The 21,631-nt window shown below is 40.9% G+C and overlaps 1 protein-coding gene across 2 annotated transcripts in view; it reads right to left on the reverse strand.

Moving 5' to 3' along the window:
• Nucleotides 1-706: 706 nt before the first annotated feature.
• MAP9 (microtubule associated protein 9) overlaps nt 707-21,631 on the reverse strand; it is a 116,722-nt gene continuing 95,797 nt past the window's right edge. For both annotated transcript variants that reach the window (XM_040332136.1, XM_040332127.1), the window contains exons 10-14: nt 10,760-10,849; nt 8,223-8,384; nt 7,576-7,721; nt 6,787-6,919; nt 707-1,123 (exon numbers count right to left, since the gene is read on the reverse strand). In XM_040332136.1, the coding sequence (XP_040188070.1) occupies nt 1,004-1,123; nt 6,787-6,919; nt 7,576-7,721; nt 8,223-8,384; nt 10,760-10,849 (651 nt within the window). In that variant the 3' untranslated portion in view covers nt 707-1,003. The remainder of the gene's footprint in view (nt 1,124-6,786; nt 6,920-7,575; nt 7,722-8,222; nt 8,385-10,759; nt 10,850-21,631) is intronic.

Below are 21,631 nucleotides of genomic sequence, written 5' to 3' on the forward strand. Positions count from 1 at the left end.
GCCTTTAGGCCATTTTCACACTTGGGTATCTTTTCAGACATTTTAGCACTAAAAATAGCACCTGTAAAGCACCTTAAATACGCCTCTCAAGCCACCCTAGTGTGAAAGCTGAGTGCTTTCACACTGGGGCGGTGCGCTTGCAGGATGGGAAAAAAAAAGTCCTGCAAACAGCATCTTTGGTGCGGTTCGGGAGCGGTGCACACACTGCTCCCAAAATGCCCTGCCCATTGGAATCAATGACAGCGCTTCAGCAGGGGCGCTTTTCAACCCCTTGTTAGCTCCTTATTTGGGGTTAAAAGTGCTCCACTACTGCCCACACAGCGCCGGTAAAGCACCGGTAAAATGAGCGGCACTTTACCGCTAGCGTGGGGTGGTGTTCAGTGTAAAAGTGGAATGAAAGATTATTAACTGGGAAAACCTTTCTTCCCTAGGCAGAATGGTGTGGCACAGGTCCCACTGTGTAGAGCACATACCAGTCAGAGTTGGAAGAAGATTAAGCACTTGTCTGCTTTTATGTTTTGTATGAAAAATGTAAAAACAAAGTAGCAGAAAAAACAGGTGCCACGTTGACTTTTTGCAAAGGTTAAAAAGTTAATAAAAGCAAAATGTTGTGCAGCAATGTTTTAATGCTGTACAGATGCAGGAAAAGCACCACTGACCAGTGATAAGGGAGTCCCCAGCATTTCCTTTAAAAATGGAACACTGGTTTAAAATTGTCCCTAGTTACGATATTTATTGGGCAATATAGTAAGACTGCATACACTTTCTACAGTGGTAATAGAACTGTTGTGGAAATAAAAACTTGCCAAAGCTGGCAGACCAATCGTCTCTACAGCTGGAGCGTTGTAGGATTTCCAATCGCAGATTACACTAAACAGGAAGCGATATTTTACAGCACAAGACATTTAAATGTTTAGAACCAAAACAAGAACGCACACATATTGTGAAATGTTAAGAAATATTGCTATTTCAGTTTGTAGAATGGAGAGAATTGAGACCACAGTCATCTGCCTGCTGGGATAGTTCTTCCCGGAGGACTCCATGGAGGAGGGGGTTCATCGTCTAAAATGATTTGCATCTTTCTCTGCTTCTTTTCAATCTTTTCTTGTTGCTCTTTTTTCTCCTGTTATAACGACACATTAGTAAACAGTTATTGCCTCGTTAAGAATTACTTCTTGCTGAATCACCCTGGCTAGAGTTTATTTATACTTCCCGATGTCCAATTAAGTTGTGGAATAGATTTGTTACATGAATTCCAAGACATTGCATATGAAATCACCTGCAGTTATTTCTACTGATAGCCTTTGGCCATTTTATGTAGAAAACCACAGAGCTGGAGCAGCGCCACTGTGTGTCATCCACAGAAACATTACATTTTCAAGCCATGTAGTGGGCATTCCTGAGTGGGTAGAGCATGATTTGCTGCCAGACGAGTGTATATTACCACCCTGCTAAGCCGGTTGGCAGGAGAAACTTCTTGAACTGAAACTGAAGTCAACAAAAAGGTAAATAATTATGTAAGTAGGTAGGGAAATGGGATTTAAAAATAAAAGATGAAGTACAGCTTCATCATTAAAGATTTTTTTTTTTTTTTACATCTGTACTTGGCTAACAATAGTGCTTCCTTTGCCATGTATTAAAGTGGCTGTAAACGGCTGCATGTTTTTTTTTTTTTTTTTTCACCTTACCTGCAAGGCAAGGGCATAATGTGCTAGTATGCATTGTATTATGTGAAACTCCCCTCAAAATAAAGCCTTCCAGTGATGCAAAGTCATCGCTGGAGACAGCTTCTATCTTCACTCGTCTTGCTTCTAGGGTTGCAGACTCCGGCTCTGTGACTGGCCAGAGCCGCGATGACGTCACTCCCGTGCATGTGCGCGGTCATGTCACAGGTGTGATTTCACTGGCTGCATGTACAGTAAATATCTCCTAAACGGTGCACGCTTAGGATATATTTACACTACCTATAGGTAAGCCTTATTATAAGCTTACCTATAGGTTGAACTTAAAGAGGAAAGTTCCTTTTTAAATGTTTATTTGTATTACAAAATCTGTATATAGCTAGTAAAAAGAGATATAAAGTTGCTGTGTAAAGCAGAGGTCCTCACAAAAATTGAACCTCCGCTGTCTGTATTTCTCCCACCTTTAGGTGTCACATTTGTCACCTTTCAGGGGGGAGGGGGGAGCAAATACCTGTCTAATGCAGGCCATACGCGGTCGAATTTCGAACAAATTTTCTTTTCTAAATTAGAAAGTTCGTTTTTTTTTGTGATCCGATGATGCCACCATTGATTTTCGAAATTCGGCCGACAAAACCTTCATGTTGCCGGGAATCTTCGTTTCTCTCCGGGAATATTCTTTTCTTGCACATGCATATTTTTTTTTCTATTACATTTCTCGTACGATTCTACCATTATTGAACAGAAAATCTTTAGTTTTTCAAAAAATTTCCAACATGTCTGATTTCTCAAATTTGATTGCCGCACGAAAATCGGCTGTTGCTGTAGCCCACTAACGGTGCGAAATTCGTACAAAAATAATTTGATACAATTTTCGTACGAAAATTCTTTCGAAATTCGAACCGTGTATTTGCACCCACTTCTGGGCAAAGGCCCCCGCATTATCTGCAGGAGTCTAAGCCATGTCCGGCGCCCCCCCCCGCTGTCCTCTGGGAGACACGCGGGTCCCAGAAGACAGCAGGCACCAGTAACCTTGCACAACGTGAGTCGCGCATGCACAGTAGGGAACCAAGCCTTCACTTCCTGATTCCCTTACCGAAGATGGCGGTGGTAGCATCCGAGGACCGAGTGACAGGTTGGCCTCGGGTGCCGACATCGCGGGCGCGCTAGACAGGTAAGTGTCCTTATTTTAAAAGTCAGCAGCTGCAGTATTTGTAGCTGCTTACTTTTAAAAAAAAATAGAAAAAATTGGCGGACCTCAGCTTTAACTGGTATGTCGCCTAGCACATGTGCACTAGCATGCTCAAGGCATAATTGGTCATAGCAATCACATGATTTTAATGTCAAAACAGTCATGAATGGCTTCCATTTATGGCTGTACTGTGATGCTGTGATTGACCCACAGCTATCGTATGGAAGCTGGGCCAATAACAGCACCATGTACCATCTGATAAGCTGTAGCTAATCACAGCATGTCAACAGTAAGCAAGCTGTCATTAATAGAAAGCTATAAATGACAGTTAACTATTGGTTATAGCTGTGGTCATCACTGTTACAAGCAATAACAGTGTAAAGAAAAAAATCCCTGATAACACCCAAGAGTAGTACTGATCTACTTTGATGAAAGTATGTAAAAAAAAAAAAAAAAGAATGGCAAAAATGTTAAAAGAAAAGAAAAAAAAAGGTTTTCAAAATTGAATAAAAAAAAAAAATCAGTATCCCTGATTACCGCCACACCAGTCAAATGATTACACTGTACTGCATTGATGACAGTATGTAAAAAAGGAAAAGGAAAAAAAACACATATTTTTAATTTCTTCAATTACAACCTTAAAACTCGCCATGCCTCTTACTAAATACCTTGGACTTTCCAAAAATGGGTCATTTGGGGGTATATATATATATATATATATATATATATATATATATATATATATATATATATATATATATATACACACACACACACCATAGTTTGTAGACTCTATAACTTTCACGTAGACTAAATAATATACCCTGATTTGGGAATATTTTTAAAGAAGCGTAGAATACATTTTGGTCTTAATTTATGAAATAAGATTGTTTGCAAAATCTGAAAACAGAAACTAAGAAAAATATGTTTTTTTTTCTCCAAATTTTCTAAATGTTTTCATTTATATAACAACAAAAATAAATCCAGTGTTGATCAAATACTACCAAAACAAAGCTCTATTTGTGTCATAAACAATATATACATAAAATTTGCATATAGTGCTGCATGACTGCGCAATTGTCAGTTAACCATTTAAGGACTGAACCCATTTCTGAGATTTGTTTTGCTAGAAAATTACTTAGAACCCCCAAACATTATACATATGTTTTCTAACAACCTAGAGAATAAAATGGCGTTCATTGCAATACTTTCTGTCACACCGTATTTGCGCAGCGGTCTTACAAGCACACTTTTTTGGAAAAAATACACTTTTTTTTAATTAATAAAAAATAAGACAACAGTAAAGTTAGCCCAATTTTTTTTGTAAAAGATAATGTTACCCCGAGTAAATTGATACCCAACATGTCACGCTTCAAAATTGCGTCCGCTCGTGGAATGGCGACAAACTTTTACTCTTAAAAATCTCCATAGGCGATGATTAAAAAAATTCTACAGGCTGCATTTTTTGAGTTACAGAGAAAGTCTAGGGCTAGAATTATTGCTCTCGCTCTACCGATTGCGGCGATACATGTGTGATTTGAACACCGGTTTCATATGCGGGCGCTGCTCACATATGCGTTCGCTTCTGCAAGCGAGCTCGGTGGGATGGGGTGCGTTTAAATTAATTTTTTCTTATTTATTTTACCTTTTATTTTTACACTGTTCTTTTAAAAAAAAAAATGTGTCACTTTTATTCCTATTACAAAGGACGTAAACATCCCTTGTAATATAAAAAAAAGCATGACAGGGCCTCTTAACTATGAGATCTGGGGTCAAAAAGACCTCAGATCTCATATTTACACTAAAAGCTAAGAGCTATGGGCGCAAGTGACGTTTTGATGCCCCTTCCACCCTGCGATGGTATGGAGATGGGTTGGGGCCCATCTTCCCCTCACTCATCTTCATACCAAGCACGAGAGTGGACCCCATCGCCTCCGCCCCTGTCGACAGCTCCGGTAAGTAGTGGAGGGCACGGGAGAGCAGCGGGAAAAGTGATCTTGCAGTGAATCCGCCGCAGAGACCACTATTATTGGAAACCGGATCGCTCGCTGAAGAAGAGCATAACTGGGTTATGGCAGCTAGCTGCCGCCATAACAAAGATTTCCTGCTTCAAAGTGGCGGCGTATATCGGCGTTCGGCGGTCCGAAAGTGGTTAATGTAGTATAGTGCTGAAGAGCAAAAAATGCCTTAGTCATGAAGGGGATAAAACCTTCCGAATGTCAAGTGGTCAAATAGTATAAACTTAAATAAAACTGGCAAGGAGGTATCACGAACCAAGGTTATGTAAACAACCTTCCAAATTACTGAGGTCAGGTGTTTACACTGATGGATACTGTGATGCTACAGCACAAAGATATTTTTAGAAAATAGTGTACCTCCAACATTGTGCCAATAGTTTGGGGAAGACCCTTTTCTGTTCCAGCATCGCTGAGCCTATGTGCACAAAGCAATGTCCATACAGACATGGTTAAATGAGGCTGGTGTGGAGGAACATGAGGCTGGTGTGGAGGAAAATGAGGGGCATGCACAGAGCCAGGACCTCGGTCCCATTAAAAACCTTTGTGAGGAACTGGAACACAGCTTGTGAGTCAGATCTCGTCTAACACCACTTGACATAACTAATGCTCTTTTCGTTGAGCAAGCACAAAAAACACCAATACACTTTAAAATCTTGTGGCAAGCCTTCCCAGAAGGTTTGAGGCTTTTATAGCCACAAAGAAAGGGCAACTATATAATAATGCTCATGGCCTTGGAATGGAATGTACAACAAGCTCATATAGTTGAGATACTCAGGTGTGAACAAATGTTTGGCCAAAATTTACCATTCTAAAAAGGAAAAAGAGAAGTTTGTGAAAGGAACAAAGGTTTTGGATTGCAACTGCACATATGTGCTTTTCCCCCCTCCTGGAGGGGGGGGGGTTTCGATGCTGAAAATAATTTATGTAATTCCAGTTCCACTTTGCACACTTAGATAAATGGAAAAAATACTATAAACATTAAGTATAACGATAAACAGGGCTTTTTTTTCAGCTGGAGCTTGGTGGAACTCAGCTCTGGCTCTCTGCCTACCACTATCACCTGTAAACACAGAAGTCACCTACAGTGGAGGTACTAGAGCCGGCTGGGTGTTTCAGCTTAATACAGCAACAAAAGTAAGATATGTGGACGATGGTGGAGCTTTTAAGGAAGGGGGCGGTTGCATGGAGAGGTCAGAGATGAAGATGGGTGAAAGTGGGATGTGGATGGGGGATGCAGAGGAAGGCGACTGTGGAAGAAGGAACTCTCTCTGTGTAGTGCACCCCTGAACTCGGCACTCAGTATGTAATGCACTCATGGTGTTTAATGCCCTTTTAAGACCCTTCCACTGTTAGTGAAATTTAACCACACTATTAATCCACTATGTGATGAGGTTTGGAGCAGTGTTGCCAACCGTCAGTATTTTTACTGGAAGCCATTAAAAAAAGCCATTAAAAAATGGGCACTTTTATTCTGCCAGTAAATGCCAGTAAGAGGAAAAGGTTGCCAGTAAAAACTATGGCTGCCACACTCGAGACCATCCAAGTGCCTTCTACAGTGTGTTCAGTCAGTGCTGGCAGGGGACGGGATTGGTGGAGGTGGTGCCTGAGAGTTTTGTGTGATGTCATGGTGCAAGGGAGCCAACAAGTGGACTGGCCAGAGCTGCGTGTGCGGATCTGAGAGATGGGAGCAAGGCAAGCCAGGAGCAGGACTGTCAATGCTTTTTGGACTGGAGGGACCACCTGGTGTGGAGAGAGACTGTCACTGTGACTCTGGAGGGGACCTGTTGTGTTGGGGATCTTGGTGATCGAATTCCTGCACCTATTTTCTGAGAAAAGAAAGCCCTGTCGATATATAAGTGAATAAAACGTGATGTTTTATTGACATCATACTACTTACCAGCCATTCCTCATATAGGTCTAAAGCCATTTGCTCCTTCTCTTTTTTTTCTGATATTATTTTCTTCACTTTTAGTTTCTCATTCTTTTTTTCTTTTGTCTTTTCCTTCAGCACAAGTTCTTTTCTTTCATTCCTACAATTAGCACATTAGCAAAGTTGTCTTACTTCCTTCCATAATCTTGTACAATAGCAACTACATTAATACAACGGCTACTGTAACATTTATAATTAACAATATGGGTTTGTTTAGAAAAGTTAAATCGGATTACCTATTAAAAAAAAAAAAAAACATAATTTCTTTCTGAATATATCTAAGGTCTAATTAGAGTGGGCTGTCCCAAGGGAATGTAGAGTCCGAATGGACTAATATATATATAAATAAAAAAAAAAGACATACTGTATGTCAGCCCAGTTAGGAACTTGGGACTCCTAAGCCTACATGCTTTCAGGCTCAGATACAGGCAGACCCAGGAGGTTAGGTTGCTGACAACTATAGGGATTTACAGTGGAGGACAGCCTACTGATGCTTGGATGAATATCTGAGGCACCATGCAGGTAGGCTGTGTCCCCTGTGCCTATTAAAATGTCAGCTTTTCATGCTTGATTGGAGTAAACCGATAAGCTAAGGATATTTAGAACTTTTATACAGGAGTTCAACACTCTTGACATGGTAAAGCATTCCAGATCCCTCATGTTCTATACACCAGACCTGATGCTAAAACTGCATGGAAAAACACATGTGTTTACTTACTTATTAGTAAGCGATTATCATAAAGTAAGTACTCTTACCAGGTTTTAAAAGCAGTCATGCTGTTGCTCTTTTTCTCCGAGATCATATTTTTCTCCTTCAACTTTTTTTCCATTTCAAGATTCTTTTCTTTAAAAGCTTTTTCTTTCAAATGATCTTCCTTTGACTCTTTCCACTTTTCAAAAGCCTATAAAACATTTTCTTTGTTATTCACAAGGCTGGCATAGCCTGGTTGACAGCTTTTTACTTGATAGTTTCGAGACAGGAACAGAGGAAGCAGCAGCAAACTTTCCAACTTTAATGGCACGAGGGCAAAACTTGCTAACCTCAGTGAAGGTATTTATTAAGTGTTGAGTACAAAAAATTGCATTCCTACTGAAACATGTTCACAGTCTGGATATAGTATACATACATGCACAGAAAAAAACTCATTCACAGAGAACATGGGTGACTTGGCTGGAGGTGCGTTTCATATATAAGAAATCCTATATTGACCCCCCCCCCCCCCCCCCGCCCACAGAATTCACAGTGACAATTAAGATTACTAGGGCAATATCCTGTATTTATTGGCTGTATGTGTGGGGCAGAGTGTCTCAAACTGGTACTATTATCAAGATCATTATAATATAGTTCATATAAAAATCATATACTGTATATATTTTAATAAGAACCGGTATACTTTTGGTACCTTTCTGCAATCCTGTTTTCTGCGTGCAATATCTTGAAGTTCTTCTAACTTTTTATTTTCTTCCAGTTTTTGCTTTGTTCGAATTTCTTTTATATCCTTTTTCTTTTCCGATTTCCAGGCCATGAATGCAGCCATGGCCTCTTCTTTCTTCATTTCATTCTGCTGCAAACACAATATTATTTGTAGTTTAGTGTAACAATCACAGAGCGCACCACCCACATGCCCCAGGGGGTGCGTCGGCAGCACGAGAACGGGAGAACACACATGAACGCCCTCCTGGCATTTTAAGTCCATGCTGTAGCTGTTTTTCAGCTACAGAATGGGCACCAAGTGGTAATAAAATATAAAAGTGTAAATGGGGTCTACACAAGCAATGCCTTGAAAAGTCAGATATTGGAAAATGTCCTGTGAAACAGGAGTGGGTGTCTGCGAACCCAGCACAGAGGATAGGTTTAAAGCCATTTGTAATAGTCCTGAAAACAGCATGCAAAGTATATTTGGGTTTGTTTCCCATAGAGCAAGGGTCTTCAAACTATGGCCCTCCAGTTGTTCAGGAACTACAATTCCCATCATGCCTAGTCATGTCTGGGACTGTCAGGGTTTTACAATGCCTCATGGGACATGTAGTTCCGCAACAGCTGGAGGGCCGTAGTTTGAGGATCCCTGCTATAGAGCCATTGCCAATTTGTGGGATGAACAAATAAAATTGCGTCTCCTTCAGGGCTCTGGCTGAGGCTCTACCAGGTTTGTCATAATATTTATAGATGTACCTCTTGGTCCTTGTTTGCTGAGCTTTACTTTTAAAATATGCAGCACTACAATTGGCACAAGTGTACAAAAAAAAACTGATGCACTGATAAAAGTGATCTCAAGGCGAATCCACTGCGGAGACCAATTTTATCTTAAAGTGGAACTCCTGCTGTGAATAAAAATATGAAAGTTATGGCAGCTATCTGCTGCCATAACAACGGTATTTAATGTCAAAGTAGACCGCCACAGTATATCCACGGTGGGCGGTCAGTAAGTGGTTAATGATTGTGTTTCAAGTTATAAGGAATACCATATGTAAAAGAAAAGAAAAAAAAAAAAACCTTGACCGAGCCTGGAAATCTCAGTTGATTGTGCAGTGCTTCAAAATGTAAGGAAACATTACAAAACCCCAATGCTGTATTTCCAGCTTACAATATGGGCTAAATAGTATATGCAACATTTATAATGGGTATAATGAACATATGATGGCCACATAAAATAATACTGTTTATATCCCAAGCTTGTAGCACCAAACTGAAGAATAAGCATTTTTCATTGAACAGCAATTACGTATTTGTAAATGTACTTATTGCCTGCCTGGAAAATAGTGACATTGTAGTGAACAACTTTTATTTGGTGAGTCACAATTTACAAAATAAGTAAAAAAAAAAAAAATGGATATAAGCATAACCAGTTATTCACATACTCCAACATTTTAAGCCTTGCATAGCTTATGCATTGGGTTGATTTCAGTCAAATTACCACATTCAATGGGCCAGATTCAAGAAGCACTTGCGCCCGCGCAACCATAGTTGCGCGGCGCAAGTGCTTACTTGCTCCGGTGTAACGAGTGCTCCTGATTCAGGAACCTCGTTACACCGAATGCAGCCTAGGATGTGACAAACATAAGCCTCCTTATGCCTTCACATCCCAGGCTGCATTCTTGCGTTGGCCGCTAGGGGGCGCGGCCTTTGTGATCAGCGTGTAGTATGCAAATTGCATACTACCACCGATTCACAAAAGTTGCGCGGGCCCTGCGTACGCAAGGTACGGAGTTTCCGTACGGCGCCTTTAGCATAAGGCTGCTCCTGCTAATAGCAGGCACAGCCAATGCTAAAGTATAGCTGCGCCTCCCGCCCGTGAAATTTAAATTTCACGTCGTTTACGTAAGTGAACCGTGAATGGCGCTGGACGCCATTCACGTTCACTTAGAAGCAAATGACGTCCTTGCGACGTCATTTGCCGCAATGCACGTCGGGAAAGTTTCCCGACGGAGCATGCGCTGTTAGCTCGGCGCGGGAGCGCGCCTAATTTAAATGATTCCCGCCCCCGGCGGGATCATTTACATTAGGCGCCCTTACGCAGGGCTAATTAGCATAGCGCCCGCGCAATTTACGGAGCTACTGCTCCGTGAATCGCTGGGCAAATGGAAATATTTGCGTGGGCGCAGAGAAAAATCTTTGCTCTTTGCCCACGCAAATATTGCTCCATTCTACTTGAATCTGGGCCAATCTTTATAAAGATACCTTTGGGTTTTAAAGTGGGTTTAAAGCGGTTTATTCAGCTCACATAGAGGTGTAGGTAGGATCGGTTGACTGGCTGAAGGACTGTACAATGACTGAAATAAAATGACTGTAAACTGAAATTACAGGGTATGGAGAAAAGAAGTGGAAACAAGCACAACATCTTTGTAAACATATCAAATCAGTTACAGAAATGTACAGCAAAACACATATTGCACTTTAAGACAGTACATTTAAGAACAGCAACGTCACATGCAAATTTACCATCTTTAGTTTTTCTTTCTTTTGTTCCTCTTCAGTCATTTTCATTTTATGACCTTCTCGAAGAAACATTTTCTTTTTTTCCAGCCAGTTCTGCAATGCATAAAATGCAGTTGGATTTATTAGAAACACCCAGCAGATATTCATCCACTTGTTTCTAAATATTAAATGGAGGTTCACCCTAATTTACAAATCATCATTCATCCCACCGGCTCAGTTTCAAAGTTAAAGTTAGCTATCAATAAATGTTTTAAATAAATCCCATACCTTGTTTATGATCGTGTGATTTCAAATGTCACGTGACTCTTGCAGCCAGTCATGTGACGAGGACGGATACAATTCCACCATTTTAATTCAGGGAAAATGGGAAATCGCCAATACTGTGTAGTGTTGACGGCGCCGCTCGCCGTCAACACTGCACATGCACGGGATAGAGCGGTGAATGCTGGGACATCAGCATTCACCGCATCCCGGAAGAATTTGCTTGTGGGCTTCAGAGTGCCCACAGGCAAGATGGAAGCATCCTGCACATATTTGTATAAAATATCTTTTGCGGAAGAATGACAGTGCGGGGGGGGCTATGAAATTTGGACACGTAAGTACCGTATTAACTATATTAAGAGCGGCAGGTGGATATAAAAAAAAAAAACACGAATTCCCCCGCTTTAATATAGTATAATGACGGCGGCTGGTTGGCAAGTTGTTAAGATCAAGTGGCATTTAACTACACAGAGATTAAATCAGTTCAGATAATTAGGAGACTGTTAAAGGCTAGGATGTTTAGGGGTTTCAAGGCAAAGAGGACAATTGAAAAGTTTTTTCATTTTTGCATTTGTTAATCATTTGAAAAACCATGTAGATCTTTGTTCACTTGACTATTTTGTGCAGACCAGTGAAAAAATCCCATTGAAATCTAATTTAACTCCATAATACTTTGGGGGCTATTTACTAAAGGAAAATCCACTTTGCACTACAAGTGCAAACTACAAGTGCAAAGTGCACTTGAAATTGCACTAAAAGTGCACTTGAAAGTGCAGTCGCTGTAGATCCGAGGGGGACATGCAAGGAAAATGAAAAAAAAGCATTTTAGCTTGCACATGATTGGATAATAAAATCAACAGAGCTTCCCCTCATTTCAGATCTACCCCTCAGATTTACTGCGACCAAGTGCACTTTGCACTTGTAGCCTTTCGTAAATGACCCCCAATTAACCACTTAAGCCCCGAGCCTGTTTTTCAGATTCGGGATTTACAAGACTAAAACATTTTTTTTTGCTAGAAAATTACTTAAAACCCCCAAAAATTATATATATATTTTTTTCTAACACCCTAGAGAATAAAATGGCGGTCATCGCAATACTTTTTGTCACACCGTATTTTCGCAGCGGTCTTACAAGCGCACTTTTTTTGGAAAAAATTAACTTTTTTGAATTAAAAAATAAGACAACAATAAATTTGGCCCAATTTTTTTATATATTGTGAAAGATAATGTTACGCCGAGTAAAATGATACCCAACATGTCACGCTTTAAAATTGCGCCCCCTCGTGGCATGGCGTCAAACTTTTACCCTTAAAAATCTTGATAGGCGACGTTTAAAAAATTCTATAGGTTGCATTTTTTGAGCTACAGAGTAGCTCTAGGGCTATAATTATTGCTCTCGCTCTAACGATCGCGGCGATACCTCACTTGTGTGGTTTGAATACCGTTTTCATATGGCGGCGCTACTCGCGTATGCGTTTGCTTCTGCGCGCGAGCTCGTCGGGACGGGGCGCTTTAAAAATTTTTTTTTTTGTTTTCTTATTTATTTTTATTAATTTTATTATTTTTTACACTGAAATAAAAAAAAAAAAATTATCACTCTTATTCCTATTACAAGGAATGTAAACATCCCTTGTAATAGAAAAAAGCATGACAGGTCCTCTTAAATATGAGATCTGGGGTCAAAAAGACCTCAGATCTCATATTTAGGCTTCAATGCAAGAAAAAAAAAAAAAAATTGGCATTTAAAAAAATTACAACAAAAAAATTGTCTCTTTAAGACGCTGGGTGGGACTGACGTTTTGACGTCACTTCCGCCCAGCAGAGCTATGAGGACGGGTGGGGGCCATCTTGCCCTCACTACAGTCCTCACTCTCCAGACGGCAACATCCGATCTCCTCCGCCGCTACCGACGGCTCCGGTAAGCGGCGGAGGGCGCGGAAAAGCGGCGGGGGGGCCCTCTCCCGCCACCGATAACGGCGATCTTGCGGCGAATCCGCCGTGGAGACCGCCGTTATCGTTTACACGGCAGCCCACTGTAAAGGTGGATATCCCGGTTCTGGCAGCAGCTGCTGCCGTTACCGAGATATTCAGCTTTAAAAATAGGACGTATATATACAGTGGGCTGTCGTTAAGTGGTTAACAAGTCCACAGGGAGGAATGCTTATACAATGCATTGTATAAAACAGGATGAACACGTTATCTCTGTAGGAGTTTATACCATTACGTATACTTCTACCTATAAGGCCTCATGCACACTGGACGTTTTTGGACGTTTTTACAGCAGCTGTTTTTGGCAGTAGACGTTTTTTTCTACAGTCAATAAACTCTCCATCATGTTATCCTAAGGCCCCGTACACACGAGAGGATCTATCCGCTGGAATTTATTCGCGGACCGGTTTCAGCGGATAGATCCCCTGGTGTGTACGATCCAGCGGATATTTATCCGCGGATATTTTTCGGCCCGATGGATTTCCAGCGGATCAAAATTTCTTAACTTGCTAAGAAATCGATCCGCTGGAATCCAGTCCAACGGATTGATCCGCTGGTCTGTACAGACTCACCGGATCAATCCGTCCGAATCCATCCCTCGCATGCGTCGTAATGATTCGATGCATGCATGGAAGTCCTTATATAACAGCGTCGCGCACTTCGCCGCGTCATCATCGCGGCGACGGCGCGACACGTCACCGCGGATGGAATTCCGCGCGGATTTTGATCTCATGGTTAGTACAACCATGAGATCAAAATCCGCCAGAGGATTTATCCGCGGAAACGGACCTCCGGACCGTTTCCGCGGATCGATCCTCTCATGTGTACTAGGCCTATGTGTCCATGCACACAAAGGCTGTTATCAGCAGTTTTGGGCAGTGGTGTTTTTGAGCATTAAAAAAAAACCCAAACTAGTGGGTTCTGAGAGACGTTTTTCAGCTGTAAAAATGCTCTAATACTGATAAACTTTGATAAACGCTCAAAAACTTCACTCACCAGCGTTTAGCGTTTTTGATCCATTGAAAAAAAGAAAAGAAAAATTCTTCAACAAAAAACCCAAAAAAACGCTAACGTGGAAAAACGCAAACAAATGTGAATAAATGCTAAAAAACATGAATAAACGCTAAAAAACGCTATTGAAAAAAGCTGAAAAAAGTAGAAAAACACACTGCAGAGCTACTGGCGTTTTTATAACGTTATTTTAACGTCCAGTGTGCATGAGGCCTAACAGATACACATTTTTGAGAAAGTTGTGTCCTGTGTAATCACCTATGGCAGTGATGGCAAACCTTGGCACCCCAGATGTTTTGGAACTACATTTCCCATGATGCTAATGCACTCTGCAGTGTAGGTGAGCATCATGGGAAATGTAGTTCCAAAACATCTGGAGTGCCAAGGTTCGCCATCACTGACCTATGGGATTCATAACCTGCAGTTTAAAATATAATTATTCATTCTTTTTATCTGTGAAGAAATTACATTTTAAACATTGGATCCTGGATCCAAGAAGTCATGATACATGATACCACAATGTTGACAAACCCTCTCCAATTAATTGGCGTTTGGCTACTATTAGGCCCCTTTCAGACGGACGGATAGAATGGTGCTTTTAGCTGCGGATTTTCTATTTTTCTACCGCAGCTAAAAGCACACAATGTTTTCCTATGGCCCCATTCACACACAGCGTTTGCGTGCGATTACGTTACATGCGGTTTGGTGCGAATAGAAAAAATAGAATTGAATGCGTCCAGGTGCGATGTAGCGCAGCTATATGCACATAACCGCAGGTAATCGCAGTCTTTTTTGTCAACTGCGGATAGCAGCGTTTTAGAATTCAAGGGACCCAAACAAAAACAAAAAAAATAAAAAGGGTTGCTATGGAAATGAATACCGCAGCTAAACGCGGCCGCAGTTAAACGCACGTAAACGCATGTAATCGCAATGTGAAAATGCAGCTAATCGCAGTGCCTGGAGCCTTGAATTTCACAAAACATTTGTAGTGCTTTTAACTGCGGCAAAACAGCCGTCCATCTGAAAGGGGCCTAAGACTAGATAAAACAAGGTTAATAATGCAGTAGATCGGTTGCCCGTAACAATGAGCCAGATTCCTTGTGTTGATTTTCCAGTGTAGATTGCTATTTGAGGTCTGTTTCCTATTTGTAGAGGTTATGAGCCTATTTATAAACCTTGAGAAAAACCGGGTACATTCATCATACTGAATGTATCTGCACTCATTGGCAACATTCCCTCAATTTATTTAGCTCATCTGTGAATGCTGATAAACACAAATTAATGTTCTGAGTGAATCTTTGCCAAACGTGGATTGATTCGAACACAAAAAAGAACATGCAAAGATTTCCACAAGAAATCGTTAGAAAATTGAGGGTGTGGACTGTAACATTTACCACTTTATAAATATCTCACTAAGATTAGTATTTTCTATTTAAAAATAACAACATTCAGATGTGGACAAATCTCTTCTGGGAAATATAAAATTTTGAGATTTGAATGTTTTCTATAAATGTAGTAAATTGCAAAGGAGAAGTAGTAACATTAATGTTTTAACCCTTGGCTCCAAGAGAAGAACCTTCTTGGCTCCTTCATTAGAACTCCGGCCAAACAGTATTTTCCCCTAGTAACTAACCTTTGTCTACTCCATTAAACAGTATTATTACTGCCCCAACAGAAGCCATTTTACTGCCATTTCTGTCATGGACACAACTGCAAATTGGGCATAGGGTAAAATAAAATTTCTTAGTGTGAAGGACAAAAACAGTAATGAAGCAAATATTCTGATGCCGCGTACACACAATCATTTTTCGGCATGAAAGAAAACAACGTTTTTCGGCATGAAGAAAAAACAAAGTTTTTCCAACTTCATCATTAACCCCCCTGACGGTAAACACGAGCGTGACTCGGGGTTGGTTTTACATGTTAGGATCGGCAAACCCGAGTCACGCTCGGGCTGGACGGGCTTACCTTTCGCTGGATCCACAGGCTTGGTTTACTCACCTTGTCCCTGGATCCAGCGATGCCACCCGCTGTGTGAGCGAGCGGGACCTCCTCGCTCGATTCACAGTCCCCGTGTGCCGCCGATCTCCGTTCCCTGCGACGTTACGACGCACAGGGACGGAGAACGGCGCCAAATTCAAAAAAGTAAACAAACACATTACATACAGTATACTGTAATCTTATAGATTACAGTACTGTATGTAAAAAATACACACCCCCCTTGTCCCTAGTGGTCTGCCCAGTGTCCTACATGTACTTTTATATAATAAAAAATGTCATTTCTGCCTAAAAACTGTAGATTGTCCAAAAGTGTCCCTTTATGTCAAAAATGGTTTTAGATCAGCTAGAAAACAGCGATAATAAATTATAATCACTTGCAGAAATGTGCGATAGCGATTTGTGGGAAAATTCGTCATAAAAAAAATAAAATAATGACAGCGACAATTCTGCAACTGCAAATTTCAGTGATTTTGAGTTGATTGAATAATTATAATTAATAATTATTGAATAATTTTATTGAATAATTTTTATTATAATTATATTATTATTTGTTATAATTATTTATAATTATTTATTATATTATAATTTATAATTTTGTTTTAAAAAAAAAAATCATACCCGGGATGCCTACAAGACTCTTGCTTGGTCAGATTTAAGTGAGTTATTTCTAAAAATTACAGGCCTACAGTATAAAACGCCAATTTCCTTGCAAAATAAATGTACCGCTTTTGGTACGTAATTCCAGACAGAATCATACCGCCAGGGAGGTTAAAACGACGTTGCCCACACACCATTGTTTTTGAAAAATGCTCTAGCAAAGCGTGGTGACGTACAACACGTACGACGGCACTATAAAGGGGAAGTTCCATGCGGATGACGCCACCCTTGGGGCTGCTTTAGCTGATTCCGTGTTAGTAAAAGACAATTCGCGCTTTTCTGTCTGTTACAGCGTGATGAATGTGCTTACTCCATTATGAATGGTAGTTTTACCAGAACGAGCGCTCCCGTCTCATAACTTGCTTCTGAGCATGCGCTGGTTGTTAACGTCGTTTTAGCCCACACATGATCATTTTTTTACAACCCGAAAAACGACATTGTTTAAAATGTCGTTAAAAAATGCAGCACGCTTGAAAAAATTCATGCCGAAAAATGATCGTGTGTACGCGGCATTAGCCATTCCAAACTCCATTCTAAAAAATGTTTCCCTCTGAAGTGAGGGAAATCCTCTTTTAGGCTTTGTCCTACTAGCACCTTCTGTTTTTCACCAACATAAGATGTGCACGTTCCCATAAATCACCGTCATTGTACAGTGGCTCAGGAAATCTAGCTTGTGGGTGCGCGCCCTGCCGGAGGCGCACGTCCACTGACCAGCAGGGGAGCCAATCAATGGATGGGGTGAACTCTATGTCCGCCGGCCACCCACAATTGTTCCTCGCAGTGACAGAACAGGGATCTGCCTGTGTAAACAAGGCAAATATCCGTTCTGACAGGGGAGATCACATAAATCCTGTCTTTCTGCTATACAGGAAGCCGGATCTGTGTGTTTTCCCAGGCAGCCCATCCCCCATACAGTTAGAACACACCTGCAGGGAATACATTTAACTCCTTGATCGCTCCTGATGTTAACCACTTCCCTGCCAGTGTCATTAGTACAATAACAGTGCATATTTTTATCACTGAATACTGTAATTATGTCACTGGTTCCCCAAAAAAATAAAAAAATGTCAGTTAGGTGTCCGATCTGTCCGCAGCAAAGTAGCAGTCCCGCTAAAAATCGCAGATCTCCGCCATTGCTAGTAAAAATAATAATGCTTTCTTTTGATGGTATTTGATTGCCTCTTTGATTTACATTTTTTGCGATATAAACGGAAAAAGACCGAATTTTTTTTTAAAAAAATTATATTTTCTACTTTTTGTTATAAGAAAAATCGAATATATATATATATATATATATATATATATATATATATATATATATATATATATTAGCAATAGTTAGTGACAGGTACTCTTTTTTTGAAAAAAATGGGGTCTATTAGACCCTAGATCTTTTTTTGAAAAAAAAATGGTGTCTATTAGACCCTAGATTTTTCCTCTGCCCTCAAAACATCTGACCACACCAAAATCGGTGTGATAAAATGCTTTCCCAATGGCGCTGTTTATATCCGGGGGGGGGGCATTCCCTCCCACTGAATGTAAAAGCAGTCTAGAGGCTAATTAGCCGCTAGGATTGCTTTTACATGAAAGCCAACCGCTGGCTGAAAATAATGATACCAAGATGATACCTAAACCTGCAGGCATCATTCTGGTATAACCATTCAAAGTCAAGCAACATACCAGTACGTTGATTGTTCTTGTTGGACATGTATTGTAATCTTTTTTTTCATGCAGCCTGTTGGCTGAACGAAATAAAGATTGATCGGTGGGTATCCCCACCATTAGACTACCTCCCTTCATCCACCCACTTCTAATGATGGGCATACATGCACCATTTATATATGCCGAAGCATGGGGGCATCCTCCCGCAAAAAAGTTATGCCGCGTACACACGGTCTGACTTTTCCACGAGAAAGCCTCCGTAGGAATGTAGACCATATGTACGCGGCATTAGGAGCAAAATCGCTCCTCCGCCCCTAATGCCCCCATGCTTCGGCATATATGCTCTTTTTTAACTGTGGTGGTGAAATCACCTCCTATAGCGTTGGAGTCACGGCTTTATATATCGTGGGAGCAATACAAAGACCAGGATTGTCAGGAGAGCGGGGACAAAAATAACGGATGTCACGCCTATATCCGCGCTTGGTACAGACACGACATCTTCTTTGGGGGGCTCGTTGGGTAGGGGTACTCTCGAGGACATATGAAAAATGCCTCGCATGCAGTCGGCTTACTGCATTTGGTAGGGGATGGTGAGGCGCAGAACTGCCTGGATACAGGTGTTCTAAAATGATCTCATCCTGGAATTGAAGGAAGGCTCCAGTCCGTCCTGAAGCTCTGTATAAGACATGAGCGTTCAGAAAAGCCAATTGAAATAAATATAGAGACACTTTTTTGTACCAGCGTCTCGCCTTACGGGCAATATGATACGGCGCCATCAACTGGTCGTTGAGGTCCACCCCTCCCATATTTTGGTCAAATTGGTGGACACAGAGGGGTTTCTCCACAACACCAGCCACCGTACGAATTTGTACTGTCGTGTCTGCCTGGGTGGTAAGAACGAAAATATTCTTATTGTCCCGCCACTTCAGAGCGAGCAAATTATTACACCTGCAGCAGGCTCTCGCCCCAGCCTAAGACGGGAATCTACAAGCCGCTGGGGAAAGCCCCATCGATTAGGTCGCACGATGCCACATGCTCCAATCTGATGATCAAACAAGTGACTAAAAAGTGGCACGCTGGTGTAATAATTGTCCACATACAAGTGGTACCCCTTTCTGAATAAGGGTGACACCAAGTCCCACACAATCTTGCCAGCGCTCCCTATGTAATCTGGGCACCCTACGGCTCTACCTGACTATCTTTGCCCTCATAAACCATAAAGCTCCATGTATAGCCTGTTGCCCTGTCACAAAGCTCATCAATGCAGACAACTTGCTGGGGATTATACAAGGCTGCAAAACGTTTGTTGAAGTGGTTTGTGCCTGTGCAACAGTTGCATCCCAATTGACATAGATGGGACTGCCTGTACAGGGATGTAAGGAACACCTGTGCATCCCTGTCTCAATACAGGTTAAGCTTTTATATTTAGTAATTTTGTGTTTTTATCCGCCAATAATGATTTTAGTGTATTTTTAAACAAAAATATTGTTTTGATAAACATTTGCACAAATATCACTGTGCCCTAAAAACCAGTGGCACCTTATTTGTATTCTACTGGTCATGTGCTTTCAGAAAATATATGGTTTGAGGGGTCTTTAACAAACTCTGAAAGCTGTAAAGGGAAAAATAAAAAAAAGCAATGGAAAAATTGCAAAAATGGCCTGGCCACCTGAGTGTGAAAATGTGAGCACAGGACCTGGCAGCGAAAGGGTTAAACCCAGAGCAAGAAAAGCATGCTATTTAATCTAATCTTTTGTTACACATAAAATTGCTTTCAATTTGTTATTTTTTATTTCAAATGTTTTGGGTAAGCATATTCTACTATACTGTATAATCTGTATGATATGATTCATAAGCCCCACAGCAAGTTATATGGAACATTGGCAGTGCTGGAAACATTCCTCTGCCCATTAATAAGGGGCTTTATTTCTGCCATTTGAAATAAATGTGACTTCACAGCATCTACGAAATGGAAATAAAATAAAAAAATATATACACTCCACATGGATACATGACAGTTCACATGAACTGGCAAAAAATGCCATATAACTGAGTAAAACATATGTCATCAAGAGAAAGAGGTTGCATTACAGTGATGCAACCTTTTATTCTAATGTTATAGTCAGAAAATCATAGGCACTATTAGTAACTGACTGAAAGTGTGCTCACTTACTAAATGGCCTGGAATGTACAAAGGGAAAAGTATGAAGCATGATCTATTGGATTTAAGATGATTTAATGAGCAGGGCCCTCTTAACCTTTATATTATAAAGCACTGTGCAAACTGTTCGAACTATATAAATCCGGTATAATAATAATGTATACATGTACTTGGTCATTACACGGAGGCCATGATTTGAAAAAACTGTATTTCCTACCCGTTTAGTGTACTACAGTGCATGCATTGGTATGAATAGTGGCTCTGTTGCTAATGTGCTGAATGTTTGGGGTATCCTGCTAGTTGAAATGCAAATAAAAGCCATATTTGCTTGAATAAGGCCTAAATCTATTAAAGTGACCCAGATCAAATAATTACACTTAGGCTGCTTTCACATTGGCAGCGGAGGTGCGGTGACGGTATAGCCGCGCTATTTTTAGCGCCGCTATACCGTTGTATTTACCGCGATATTCGGGCGCTAGCGGTGAGGTTTTAACCCCCGCTAGCGGCCGAAAAAGGGTTAATACCGCCCGCATTGCTGGTGGTATTACCGCGGTTTCCCATTGATTTCAATGGGAAGGTGCGGTATAGGAGCGGTAAACACCCCGCTCCTATACCGCTTCAAAGATGCGGCTAGCAGGACTTTTGGAGCGGTCCTGCTACCGCACCGCTTCAGTGTGAAAGCCTTCGGGCTTTCACATTGAAGCCTGCAGGGAATGGATTTTTTCATGCGGTATAGCAGCGCTATATTTAGCGCTATACCGCATGAAAAACGCCTCAATGTGAAAGGGGTCTTATTGTTGTTCCTGAAAGTACCTGTGTTAACTGTCAGATTAAACATTTTATCCCTGTGAAGCTTCCTAGAACCAAACTGAACATGGTACTTTCAAGTTGAAATTAAGTCCCACCCCCTTTACAGCTAATTTCTACAACTGGAAGTCAACTGTCACATGGCAGCACTTTTACAGTATATGGAAGCTCTGGGTTCTGATTTGGGCAGTAGTGGCTACATGTACAATCCTGGATCCAAGGGGCTGGCCCATTAATATATTTGGAGGTGATTGCAAGGACAACAATCTATTATAAAGTTAGCTTATTAAAAACTCCCCCTCCCCTCCTATCCTGTTGTCCTATAA

The sequence above is a fragment of the Rana temporaria genome, chromosome 1 (genome assembly GCF_905171775.1).
Source record: "Rana temporaria chromosome 1, aRanTem1.1, whole genome shotgun sequence".
NCBI lineage: Eukaryota > Metazoa > Chordata > Amphibia > Anura > Ranidae > Rana > Rana temporaria.